The 13,615-nt window shown below is 41.9% G+C and overlaps 1 protein-coding gene across 1 annotated transcript in view; it reads right to left on the bottom strand.

Moving 5' to 3' along the window:
* The window catches only part of LOC120617128 (procathepsin L-like), a 56,354-nt gene that overhangs the window by 28,289 nt on the left and 14,450 nt on the right, over positions 1 to 13,615 (bottom strand). The window contains 2 exon segments of the mRNA XM_039880724.1: positions 8,952 to 8,980; positions 10,468 to 10,483. Coding sequence (XP_039736658.1) covers positions 8,952 to 8,980; positions 10,468 to 10,483 — 45 coding nt within the window.

Here is a 13,615-nt window from a genome sequence, read left to right as displayed (position 1 = left end):
GGGGTTGGAGGCTGGGCCAGGAAAAGAGCTATTATCAGAGATAACTTTTAATCTGAAAGACCTATCTGTGTGGCAGGGCAAATCTCTGTTCTTGCCCAGGCCCCATCCCATTCCTTAACTCAGTTTGGCATGTAAGCCTCCACTGCCCGACTGACCCTTGAGACTCATATTTTTATGAGGCTCCCATACAAAATTACATTTGTTTTTCTCCTGTTCATCTGTCTATGTCAATGTGATTACTAGACAAGCCAAATAACATGGAAGGGTAGAAGAAAAAAGTTTACTCCTCAACACACACATACTACATCACAATATAAACACTTAGCAGAGTTGTATAAAGGGCCCCAGTTGCAGCCAGATGGCTTGACACCTAGTCTGAATGGCAGCCAGATGGCCTGACACCCAGTCTGTAATAACTGAATGATACATTTTGACTATGAAACTCTTTCCTTCCAGCCCCCAATAAATGTAGTTGCACCAATTATCTGTGAGTATCCTTTTGTTGTAAAATTCTGTGATTTTGATGAGACAAGACATGTCATCCACCACAAGCTTATCTTGGTCCTTTCTCTATACCCCTGACAGGAACCCACAGGCTAGAGTCACACTCTTTGGTGCATGACCAGGCTTCCCTCACCGAGCATCAGCTCTGTGATAGAACATCGCAGGCCAATCCCAGGGGACTTCTGCTATAGATACTTGTGAAACTCCTTTTCTGCTCCTCTTCCCCACGCCCACCTAGGTTTTCACTCACTTTTGATCAAAGAATCAGCCTTGTGGACAGTCATGAGCCAGCGACCATGTGAGTCTGAGTTCTGGGAAGATTAGCACTGTCTCCTGGAGTCATTTCCTTCTCTGCCACCAAAATTTCCTGGGTTGCAGATAAAAGGGGGAGGACTGCTCTTTAAAATTCCCTTTTAGAGGCATCTCCTGGACCATCCTCTGGCCAGAGTGTTCAGCTAGGACAAACACTCCAGTCCCTGTCCTGGCCTTGTCTGGAAGCTGTTTCTTCCTGGGCCTGAGGGGTTTGAGTCCCAGGCCTCTCATCAGCTCTGACTTGGATTGCAAAGATAAAGTTGAACCTCACCCTCAGGTGGCCAGCTACATCACAGTTGCAATCCCTGAAAACAGCCCTCAGAGAGCAAATTTTTCAGGCAGCAGTTGAATAGAGGCCTATGCTCAGCCTCGGTGAGCAGGCACAGACTCACTTTGCTCTGTACTCTGCAGTAAGCCAAGAGCTGGAGCCCATAAGGTACACAGCAAACATCTGGGAGATGACAAATCAGAGCACGCACCTCCTCATACACAGTTTGGCTTAATTAAGTCCTTAGGAATCCAAAGACATGAAAAGTCTATGGCCCTATCTCACCTGTGAATTCAAACTGAAATAAGAAAAGGAACAACAAGCAAAAAGAGAAAAGAAGCCAAGCAAAATTCCTATATCTTTCTGCTATGACAACCACTTAAAATAATTTTTTGAAATAACAAATATGAAAGTCTTCCAAAAATTAGTCTATCATCTTTACCCATCCCCCCTTTGGGGGGCTTGCTTTGCTGGGCTGCTCTAAACACAATGGGTAGTCCTGTACATTACTCTGTGAGCTTTCCTGTTACCTGGATAGTGTTAAATTCCAGCTTCATCTTTTTTCTTTTCTTTTTAAAAAATTGTGGTAAAAGAGATATAAAAATTTTCACTTTAACCATTTTGAACTGCACAGTACAGTGGCATTAAGACATCATATTTTATGCGACCATCTCCACCGTCTATCTCCAGAACTTTCTTTCATCTTGCAAAGCTGAAACTACTCTTTATGAAGGCTTCTACTTTTATGCTCAGATCTCACACTGCCTTCTCGGTTTTACAGCCTGGCTGGCATCTAGCTGCTGTTTATGCAGAAATAGTCAGGTACAGCCCTTCGCTTTGGAGTGGCTTTTCTGGGGTCACACCATCAGAGTTTAGTAAGAGCACATGGATCTGGACATTGTTGGAGCCCAATGTAGTTGTATCCTTTCAGGGAAACCTGCAGTTGTCATTGTAAATCCTCTTCTGCAAATCACCTCCAGAATTCCTATTCGGAGTTTGGTGTGGCTTCAACATTTCATTTATTGTACCCATAACCTTAGGTACAAGTGCTGTCCTCTGACCTGCATAAAACAAAAGTATAAACACGCCTGTTGCCCTTTGCACTATATTTGCCCAACATCCTCCCTCTGCCCCTTTCTCCCATTAACAGAACTTCCTTCTTGGGGAGAACTACTCCTTCTCCAGCATGGACCCATGGTCAGTGGGGCTAGGTCACTCATGTGACTGTACTTCCCCAACCACCACGTCCTGCACAGGACGGTTCCTTGTCCCAGGCTGGAGCAGTCAGAATCCTGCTCCGGGATTTTACATACAGAAGCTGCCAGAGGCAAACCCCTTGCCTCTGGGTTCTAGCTGCCTGGTGCTATATCCCTGTGATGTGAGCACTCTTGTGATGTGGGAGAGAGCAAAACGACATTCAGAAGGAAGCTGGTGCTATAACGGTTGGGGACTGCTGACTTAGAGCTTTTGTCACTTACAGTTCCCATGCAGGTCAAATCTAAAGTTTCTATTTGATGGTCTGGAGTAGTGTGGTCCATAGTTAAAGAATGGCAGAAATTTATATGTATTTTGCAGTAAGTTTTCTCTTGTTCCTGCAGGACACCATTCCTTGCACTTTTGTACAGAAACAGAAAGCTTCTGATGTTCCCCCACTATTGAGACTCTCTCTGGATTTTTGGTTCACCCAAAGATAGTGGAAGGGGCTTCTTTTCTATAAAGTAAGAACACGTGTAAAAATATCTAGACTCCTTTTCCTCCCTTAAACCATTCCCAATTTTAGTTATATTAAGCACCTAAATAAACTGGCTTGTTTCCATCATCAGGAGATTAAGTTTAATCTCCTGGATTTTCTGGATTTGACTTTCTGGATTTCAGATTGGTTTGTTCGGCTACATGGAGTCCTGGTGAGTGATAACAAAACAAAGAAAAATAATTCCTTTTGAATTAAAGACTGACGCACTAATGCAACAAGCAACAATTTACTTTAAAAAGATAAAGAGAAAAATGAAAAAGAAAAAAGACAACAAAAAACATTTACTACATTGTATAAATTTAGAAAAATTACCTATTTTAATATATGTATTCATTTTATGTATATATATGATAAAACATTAAAATTACTTGCTTCTCAAGAGAGAAGAATAAGGACATGTTTCCTTAATCAATTTAAAACTCTATCATAATTTAAAATCATTGCAAAAAACTTGCTCCATTTATTTTCTTTTTTAGACTTAAAGTGCAGAAAATTATCAAACCAGGGTCTAAATCTGGAAAACTATTTGCTATGCACAAATGACAATGGACTGCCACAAATCATGAGTCAGGAGTGTTCTGGATTCTCACAAAGATCATTACCCTACAGCTGTGTCATCCTTCTACCCAGGATGAGAGAGAATGATCAAGTGTGACAGTTTTTAGACAGCACTGTTTTTTTTCCGTCGTCAGACCATGCAACTGGACCTCAGTGCCTGGCCATGGTTGACCAGCAGCACCAGCACCTTTGCCCCGTGGCTGTCAATCCTATAGCTGCTCACCCACAGGTGGATGTCCACATCTCGCTCAGCATTCAGAGGTTCACCTGGACCTTGTGAAAGATGTCACACAGTAGGGGGTGCTCCATGGGGCCGATGCACACACCCCAACAGACCTCCACCTCGTCCTCCTCTTCTATCCAGGAGTAGTGTAGGTTGTAGGCCTTGGATAAGGAGGGAATTTCCCCATGGCCCTGCTGCTGAGGCCCTGGGTGCAGATGTTCATTGCTTCTAGAATTTGCAGGAGCTCCTCCACATCACTGTTGGGCACCAGCCCAGGAATGCTGCAGGGTCTATGGGCTCTTTATGGAGAACTGCTTCTCCAGGAATTCACTGCAGAGTCAGTCAGGGTCCAGGAGTAGCATGTCTTGGACCATTTCACCCTGCATTATGTTGTTCTCCCAGAGGGGACAACAGCATAGGAGACACATAGGAGAATAAATAGACAGAGGCACCAGCTACTCAGAGCACTAAAGGACCTGAATAGTGACAAAATCTGTGCAGATGTTATAAGGAATGATACAAGGCATTTATTTGGAGGGATCTCAAAAATCAAGTACTGAGCCAAGAAAACAGACTAGGATGTCATAATAGAGATTCTGGAAAGACTACAGATTTTGTATCAATGTATGAAAGATGAGAAAGAGAAAGGGAGAGAGAGCTAGCGATATGAAATGAAATGAAAAAAGTCATTTTGACTGGATTTTGAATCCTAAAGTAAACACATAAATAAAGAAAAACAGTCATAAAAGAAATTACAGGACAAGTGGCAGACATTTGAATGAGGACTATATATTTAATAATAGTATTATATCAATGTTATGTTTCTGGGCTCTTACAATTAATTATATTGTGGTTATGTGGGATAATGTCCTTCTCCTTAGGAGATACAGGTTAAATACTTAGGGGTGAAATGTCATGATGTTTGCAAAGTAATAAGCAAATAAACAAAAGAGAGGGAGAGAGGGATAAAGCAAATGTAGCAAAATGTAAATAATTGGTTAATTTAGGGATACAGCATATGACGATTTATTGAATTATGCTTGCGACTTCCCTGAAGGCTTGAAATTTTTCAAAAAAAGATTTGGATGTTATAATTTTATATCGCTATGTAAATTTTAACACACATAGGTATAAAAAGGTCTGGGAAGATATGCCAGCATGACACCCGTTGGCCCTGAGAAGGAGGAGAGAGGAGAGAGGCTATAGGTGATGGACAGAGCGGACTTTAGCTTCATCTGTCACATTTATTTCTTTAAAAAGCAAAAGCCTGAAAGAAAAAAAATGTGAAAAAATAGAAGCACGTTCCCCTTCTGGAACACTTACCTCACCCCCCTCTTCCCTCCCTGTTCTAGGCTACTTCTACAAATAATGGCGATGCAAGGTAGACTCTGTTCCCACAGGGAGGCTGAGATCTGGACCTGTTTGCACCAAGAGTCCTTTTCTACCCATCGTCTGGTTTAAATCTTTGAGCTACTCTCTGCAAATGATTCTGTTCAAAACTGAGTCTTAGACTTAAAATTCCTGAAGGGTAGAGCGAGAGTCCATTTAGTTCACGATAAAGCATTTGCTGGACACCATCTGAAATTCAGTCCTAGACAGACTCTGCCAAGTCCTCAGGGCCATGGATGACATCCAGATAAACTGTCCTATATTGGAGGACACCAAAGAGATAGATGGCAAAGTGCCATGTGGGGTCCTAGGCCAGAAAAGGCATCAGAAATAAAACCAGTGAAATTTGAATAAGAACTGAAGTTTAATTTAGAAGGCAATGATAGTACCAAAGGAGGGGTTGGTGGCCAGTCACAGTGGAGGCCACTTGACTTGGATTCCTCCCCCTTTTCCTTCTATGTTTTAGTCTTCATTTATTTACTTACTGAAGTCTCAAGGGCAAGGAAAAATGTGATGCCAAATAAAACGTATCATACTCTAAAATCTATAAAGTTGTTGGTCAAATACCAGAAGACGAGATAAGGCTGTGCCAAAAGAGTGAGTTTATTATTATGGTTAAATCACTTTTAACATCCAGTGGCATCTTATCATGTGAGCTATGATCCTTCACCTCTCCCCATCCTTGGATTAAATTACTTTTTACAGTATTCCTGTTAGGGCCAGGAGATTAACCAGCAGTTTCATTGAAGTCAGAGACTGACACAATCACTGTTTGAGATTCTATTTTCAAGGTTGCTGACTTCTGGGTGACTTCGTTTTCATTTCAAGCCTACATGATCCACACAAACTAGCCACAGGATGAGACGTGGCACCTGAGGTTGGAGAGGCAGCTTCAGGTTTTTAAAATTCTCAGAACTGCTTCTGGTGTTTGATATTCAGAACTGCTCTCCTAGGCCCAGACGAGCTCACGTCGTCTCCTGATTTCTTTCACATGATGGAGGAATGTGCAGCCTCTGCCCTTCGTGAGGACGGGCATATGATGCAGTTAGAACAGGGCTCCCAAGCCCCAGCCCAGTGCTGAATGTCACACAACCAGGAGCAAAGTTTCCCATTGTTTGGTCATTTCTGGCCATCGCTACTTGCTATGTTTTTGTGTCTCAAGATATCCTCTTACCCCTGCTGTGTCTTGATTATCTGTGAATCCAAGAGGTCTGATTGGAGCTGGCATCACCTATGGAGAGCAGGCACCCCGAAGGCTGCAGAAATCACAGCTCAGCATCAGGTGACCAGGGAGACAGGAGACAGGCCCAGTCACCCAGGGCAGTGGGAACTATTTTCCCTGACAGAAGCTGGAAAACAAACCACCCAAAGCAAAACAAAATAACAGCTCTTAGGGTGACTAGGAGAGCAGACACCACAGTTCCGAAAATCACTTGAGGCTGTGTGATAGTCACACATCTGGAAATATCATCGTAGGTGAGCAGTTTCCACTCTGCCTCCCCAGGCTCATACCATCTTCGGACAGTGGAATGTGGATGGAAGTGAAGCCCCTCCTGGAGCCCCTCCAAGACCCTCGCCTGGGCTCTACTGTGGAGCTGCTGGGCTATGGACCTGGGGTCCACTTGGCTGGCCAGGGGGTTCAGCTGGTCCTGCTGCAGTGACATCAGCTGGTCGGGCCTGTTGAGCTTCCTCCCGGAGGGCAGCGTGAAGACGATTTTCTCACACAGGTGTGTCATTGGAGGGCAGACCTAGAGCACGCGGGACGCAGCACATGTATGTCAGCCTCGGGGACTCAGAAGGAGCCTGGATAGAAATTGTGCCGCCTGTCGTCCTTTGGCTGAGTTAGAGCTTTTTTGGTTGAGCCCTGGGCAGTTCTTTTTCAATGTTGCCCTTAAGCAGAAATGATCAAATATAAAATTCTGTAGAGCCTTTCACTCCTTTTGCTCATGTTAAATGTGCGGTGAGGTCACCATGATGTTTTCGGAATCCTGGGCTCAATCGACCAATGTTCCCCAGCTCCCAGTGTGCTACCCCTCCCCCCTCACTCAGAGTGACAGTCTCAGCCGGGTGATGGGCACCTTATGAACAAATACAGAGGAAAAGAGAGAATCATTATTTATAATAGAGTGGGGTTTTACCAGTAAATTAGATACTCATGGGACTGTTGTTGAAATATGATTTCAAATTTGACTTATTTTTGCTAATTGGCTCGAAGTAGGTTTTTAATCTCTTACTTGGGTAAGTAGTCAGTCTATGTTACAGACTCATTTAACCAACACACCTTCCTACCTAAAAACTGCTGCAGCCATACATGGCACTTTGTCATTCATTAGGAAGTCCTCTCTGGAATCCTGTTTTTATGCCAGGTACACTCTACTCCCTATTCAAAGATCAAAATTTCCAAAATAAGTCAATTTATTTGGTGAGTTCTACCTGCCTGACTTCAGGAATTGGGGACCAGGATGTGAAGCAGACATCGTGCCCCACCCCATCTCAAAACCCTTCAGGAAATCCTCACAGCCCAGGGAACACAGGCCCTAATCCCACCTGGTGAGGAGGCATTGGGTGCACCTCACAGAACACTGCTGCTCATCTGTGCCCAGTGGTTCTGTGACCAGGTTCCTCTGAGGTCCCCCAGATTCCCCTTGCCTACTTCCAGCCTGCTGACTGTGCTGCTCTGGGGCCCCCAGTGGAAAACCAGAGCTGGGCTTCCTGAGAGAGGAGAGGGTTTCTGAAAGTTCCCAAAGCATGTTGGAACCAGAGCCTGTGTCGGAAGTGCGGCATTTCCCATCAGGGAAGCAGGAAGCTCTAACTGGAGGAGGTGTCTGCCTGGCAGGGGAGGGGGAGGCACACCCCACATCGCCACGTTGATTTTTCACTTTTATGTTGTCAAATAGGTGTCTTTTGGGGGAAAACTTATGGGGTATTCTATCTTGGCTTAAAAAGGTTCCCATAGCAGCCTGAAGTTATTTTAAAAATACATTCTTTTACATTTGCGTTCAAGGTACTGTTTTATTTATTTAATTTTTACATTTAAAAGTTTTAATCGCCTACAATTTATTTTTCAGCTACATAGTAAGTAGGAGTTCAGCCTTATTTCTCTCCCCCCACCAGCTTTATTGAAATATAATAGACACTTAATTGCTCATATTTACATAGTACAATTTAATGAGTGTTTTTCAACTATAGTTGGCATACAATGATATATTCATTTCAGTTGACCACAAAGTGGTCACCCCACTAAATCAGGTACCCCTCTTCCCCCCCTACATATTTATTACAACATTATTTTCCTTATGCCACACTTTACATCTCCATGACTATTTCGTAGCTATCCATTTGTACTTCTTAATCCCTTTGCTCTTTTTCACTGTCCCCCCAAGTACCCCTTCTACCTAGTAGCCCTCAAAATTTTCTCTGTATCTACGAGTTTATTTCAGTATCTGTTGTCGTTGCTGCTGTTCCTTTGGTTCTTTCGGTTCCACATGTACGTGAAATCATGCAATATTTGTCTTTCTCTATCCGACCCATTTCATTCAGCACAATACCCTCCAGGTCCATCAAGGAGATATCTTTTTCCATCCCCTTCCTTTTAGCCTGTGTGCGTCTTTTAATCTGAAGTGAGTCTCTTGTAGGCAGCATATGCAGGGGTCTTGTTTTCTTATCCATTCAGCCACTCTATCTTTTGGTTGGAGCTCTTAATTCTTTTTCATTTGAGGTACTTGTTGATAGGAATGTAGTTATGACCATTCTTTATTCATGTTTTAGGTACATGTTTTTTCTTCTTAAAGAAGTCCCTCCAACAATTCCTGTAATACTGGCTTGGTGTTGATGAATTCCTTTAGATTATTTTTGTCCTGGAAGCTCTTGATCTGTCCTTAGACTCTAAATAATAGATTTGCTGGATAAAGTATTCTTGGTTGTAGATCCTGGGTTATCAACACTTTGAATATTTTGTGCCAAATCCTCTGTCCTGCAATTTCTTTTCAGAAATCGGCTGTCAGTCTTATGGAGTCTTCCATGAAGGTAACGAATTGCTTTTCTCTTGCTGCTTTTAAGATTGTCCTTTGTATTTAAACTTTGGCATTTTAATTATGATGTGTCTTGGTGTGGGCCTTTTTGGGTTCGTATTTTGGGGGGACTCTCTGAGTTTCCTGGGCTCGTATGTCTATTTCCTTTACCAGGTTAAGGAAGTTTTCCATCATTATTTCTTCAAATATATATTCAACACCTTGTTCTCCCTCTTTAGGTATCCCTATGACATGGATATTGTTACCCTTAATTTTGTCCCATAGGCTCCTTAAATTATTATATTCTTGGTTACTTTTTTCTTGCTGTTCTGGTTGGGTGTCCTTGGCTTGCCCATCCTCTATGTCGGTGTTTCTATCTTCTTCTTCCTCCACTTTTGATTCTCTCTAATATACTCTTCATTTCAGATAATGTATTTTTCACTTCTGATTGGTTATATTTTATAATTCTTATTTCTATTTTTATTTTTTATCTCTTTGTTAAAGTTCTCACTGAGTTTATTTACACTTCCCTTAATTTCATCGAGCATCTTTATAATCAGTGTTTTGAACTCTGCATCTGTTAGATTGCTTGACTCCATTATTCCTGGATCTCTGTTCTGTTCTCTCATATGGTTTCTGCTTCTCTGCCTTCCCATTTTGGCTGTCTTTCTGTGTCTGTTTCAATGTACTAATCAAAGCTCCTAAGTCTCCTGGTCTTATAAGCATGGCTTTGTGTAGTAGGTGTCCAGTCCTGAGAGGAGTTCAGCTATAGGCCAAGTTTAGCCCCAGCCTGTTCCCCTCCAGGGCCGCCTGTTAAGATTCAGCAAGCAATCTACAGATGCTGTGCTTACAATTGCCTCAAGAAGCCAGAAACCGAGGTCAGCTTCCCACAGTGTGCATCTTGACGCTGTTTAGTAAGTGGCACAGGACTCCACGAGAACACAACTAAATGTGGCTTAGGTGGGGCCGTGAGTTGGGGTAGGCAGAGTTTCAGGGAATCCTCTGGGTGGAGTGATCTCTATTATCCAGTTTGATGACTTCTCAGCTATGGAGTTGCTGCATCCATGTATTGGGAGTGGGGAAGGCTCAACAGAGGAACAATGGATACCGCCGGCACTTCTGCTCTGGAGAGAGTTTCATCTCCAGCCCTCGCTCTGACAACTCAGTGTCCCCATGTAAGTCCCTGGTGCTCAGAGCAGCCAACCGGGTACTGGTGCTCAGAGCAAGCAGGTTCATTACCACAAAAGTCCGCTTGCAGACATGGCCTCAGGTCTTCGTCCCCCTCCCTTCCTACCTCCTCCTGTTGCAGGATGATTTCTTATTTCTCTCCCTAGTTGTAGGGCTTCTGTTCATCTAGACCCCAGGTGACTCTGCTTGCTGTTTGCTTCATGTTTCCGTCTCAACTTTGATGTGCTTGCAAGAGGGGATGAGTGAAGCTTCTATCATCTACGCCATTTTGCCTGGTTCTTCGGCCTCATTTCTATTCTTTCTTTTTATTTTTTATTTTAAATTAAGTTTATTGGGGGTAACATTGGTTAATACAATTATATAATTTCCAGGTGTACATTATAATTTGACATCTGTACATTCTATTGTGTGTTTATCACCCAAAGTCCAGTTTCCTTCAGCTACCATGTATTGGATCCCCTTTACCCACTTCACCCTCCTCTATCCTCCTATATTTGATTCCCTTTACCCCCTCTACCTCCCCTCTCTACCCCCACCCCTTACCCTCTGGTAACTATTAGTCTATAGTCCATGTCCATGAGTTTCTCTGTTTGTTTGTCCTGTTCATTTGTTGCTTTTAGGTTTATATCCAACGTATGTGATATCATTTGATTTTCAACTTTTTCTGCCTGGCTTATTTCACTTAGCATGATTAGCATGGCAACAATTATGCCATGTTGTCGCAAATGGTAGTATTTCATCTCTTCTTATGGCTGAGTAATATTCCATTGTATATATGTACCACAGCTTCTTTAGCCAATCATCTATTGTAGGACACTCTGGTTGCTTCCATGTCCTGGCCACTATGAATAATGCTGTTTTGAACATTGCTGTGCAAATATCTTTATGGATATGAGTTTTTAAGTCTTTGGGGTAAATACCCAGAAGAGGGATTGCTGGCTCATATGGTAGACCAATGCTTAGTTGGTTTTTTTTTGCCCCTTTTTAATTGCCCCACACACACACATACTTCCACCCCTGACCGAGGGATGTTGCCACTTCCCTTTAAGAACTGGATCTATGAAGGTGGGGCGTCTCCTCCCACATGCTTGCCGCATGCACCCAGGGCCTGGCGCACCTGGGGCCTGGCTACCCAGGGTATGGTCCGTGGCTCCACCTGGGGCGCAAACCCAGGACCTTCTGCATGTAAAGCAGACGAGCTAACCACTACACTATGGTGCCACTCCTCAATTCTGTCTTTTGAGGAACCTCCATATTGTTTTCCATAGTGGCTGTACCAATTTTCTGTCCCACCAGTAGCGTATGAGGGTTCCTTTTTCTCCGCATCCTCAGCCTCATTTCTTTTTAGGCAAATAGCCAATTGTGTTAGATCTTTTATTAAAGAAAATTTTCCCCTTTAAATTGAAACAATATTGTTGTTTTCCATTATATTTCAGTAGTTGTGATTTAATTCTATGCTCTCTAATCTATTGCACTTATTGATGGATTGATTTTTAAATTTTATTTATTGATCGATTACAGAAACTGTAATATGTTTTAATAAAATCAAACATATTAAAGATGTTAATATGATTTATTTCACTAAGATGTTAAAATAAAATAAAAAACAGTATTCTCAGTCCCATCAGATGTTAACTGGAACTGTTTTAAGTTTATATAACTTGGAAAAAGTGAGGCATTTAGTAAAATCTTGCCATTTAAGAACAGTCGCATTCCATTTGTTAATCTATTATTTTATGTGTCCTTCAATAAATTTTGTTGGTGACTTTTTTCTATTTGTTTGTATTTTCTAAATATTTTACAATGAGTCACTTTTGAATTGCTTTTATAATTTGTAAAGAGCAATTTTAGTTTAAATAAACCACTAAACTGTCAGAATTTCATGCACTCTAAGGTGGTCCACGTTGCCTGTAACGACTCCATCTCACAGCCATTTCCTTGTTTCTCTACTCTTCCCACCTAGTCTCAGAGAAATAAAATAAAAACATGTCCATGCAGCCACCTAGTACTGAGGCCTCTGAAAACCAAACCAAATCAATAGGGTAGGACAAAGAGATCAAATAGCAGGATACTGGATTTTCTGGGCAAAGGTTCAGTTTCTGCCAGCTCCAGGTATACTCAGCAGAATAACCTGCCTCTGTGCTTCTTCAGGTGACTGTGAAGTAACTTCATTTTCATATTCAGAACAAATAGCTTATTTGAAATGCGAAGATTGTTCCCAAAGCTAAGAGAAGAGCGGTAGCCTAATCAGAGTGACACAGTCTCATCAGGTGTTTCCAGACTTGGGCCAGGCTCCCGCTGGCTCCAAAGGCTGGTTGGAGGCCAGGAAGTTCTGGTGACTTTGCATTGGCTCCTCCCTTCCTGCTGCTTGCTGGGCTCTATAACGTTACACTGGGCAAAGACCTGGAGACACCCGTGGACTCAGAGTCATGCAGATGGGTGCCTTTGGTCCCACAAAGGAGCAGAAGCACATTGTGGAAAGATAGCAGCTTTCCTGATGGAGGAAGGGTGAGGCCTAATATGCTCACCTTATAAGTTAGGAGAAGCGATAGTATTGCAGTTGATGGAGTAAGGACAGAGTGATGAGTATGAAAGATCTAAAAATATTAGTAGAAGCCCTATTTTTCATATCAGGAAGATAACAGATAAGTCTTTAGTTGAAAAAATACGATTTTGAATTATTAGCATACAATATAGAGCTGCAGGTTCAAACTTTTTTTGACAGACACGAAGTAAAAAAATATTTTTTCTCATTGTGACCCTGTGCACATCCATGTTTACAAATGAAAAATGTTTTACACAACTACTTGACGTGAAATGCAGTCTTAAATTTTCCATTGCATTCCACTCCACTCTACTCTCTTCCACTCCATGCCACTTTAAAAAGATTTGTTCAGGACCCCCTAAATGAAATTCATGACCCACTAGTGGGTTGCAACATACCTTTCAGAAATATTGATCAGTGGTATGATGACAATTATCGAAATAACTGAAAGCTAAAACAGCTAAAAGAATTGAGAATCTGTATGTATATCTCATCACTACCATGTACATTTTAATAATATCTGACAAATTTATTTGCGAATTATATTTCAGTAAATTTCAGTAAATTTGAAAAACCCATAAAAACACTGAAAAGTTATCTCCGAGCAGTGGTTTCCATTATTCGATAACTTAAAAGGCTGTTGCTTTTTATCCTGTGCTATTTATTTCTGTTTGATTTCTTATCATGCATATTCATTGCTTTGATAAAAATAAAAAATACAACAATATAGTAACCAAAGAAAATAGGCTTTTAATTTTTTCTGAGACAAAATGACATAACATACTCTTGATGTGATGCAATGGGAAACATTCATCATTATCTATGTAGTAGTCACGTCTAAAAGACTTAATCTAAACCTCATCAT

The sequence above is a fragment of the Pteropus medius genome, unplaced genomic scaffold (genome assembly GCF_902729225.1).
Source record: "Pteropus medius unplaced genomic scaffold, Ma_sr-lr_union100, whole genome shotgun sequence".
Lineage (NCBI taxonomy): Eukaryota > Metazoa > Chordata > Mammalia > Chiroptera > Pteropodidae > Pteropus > Pteropus medius.
The sequence above is the reverse complement of the archived record's forward strand: the minus strand, read 5'-3'. Positions and strand labels throughout refer to the sequence as shown.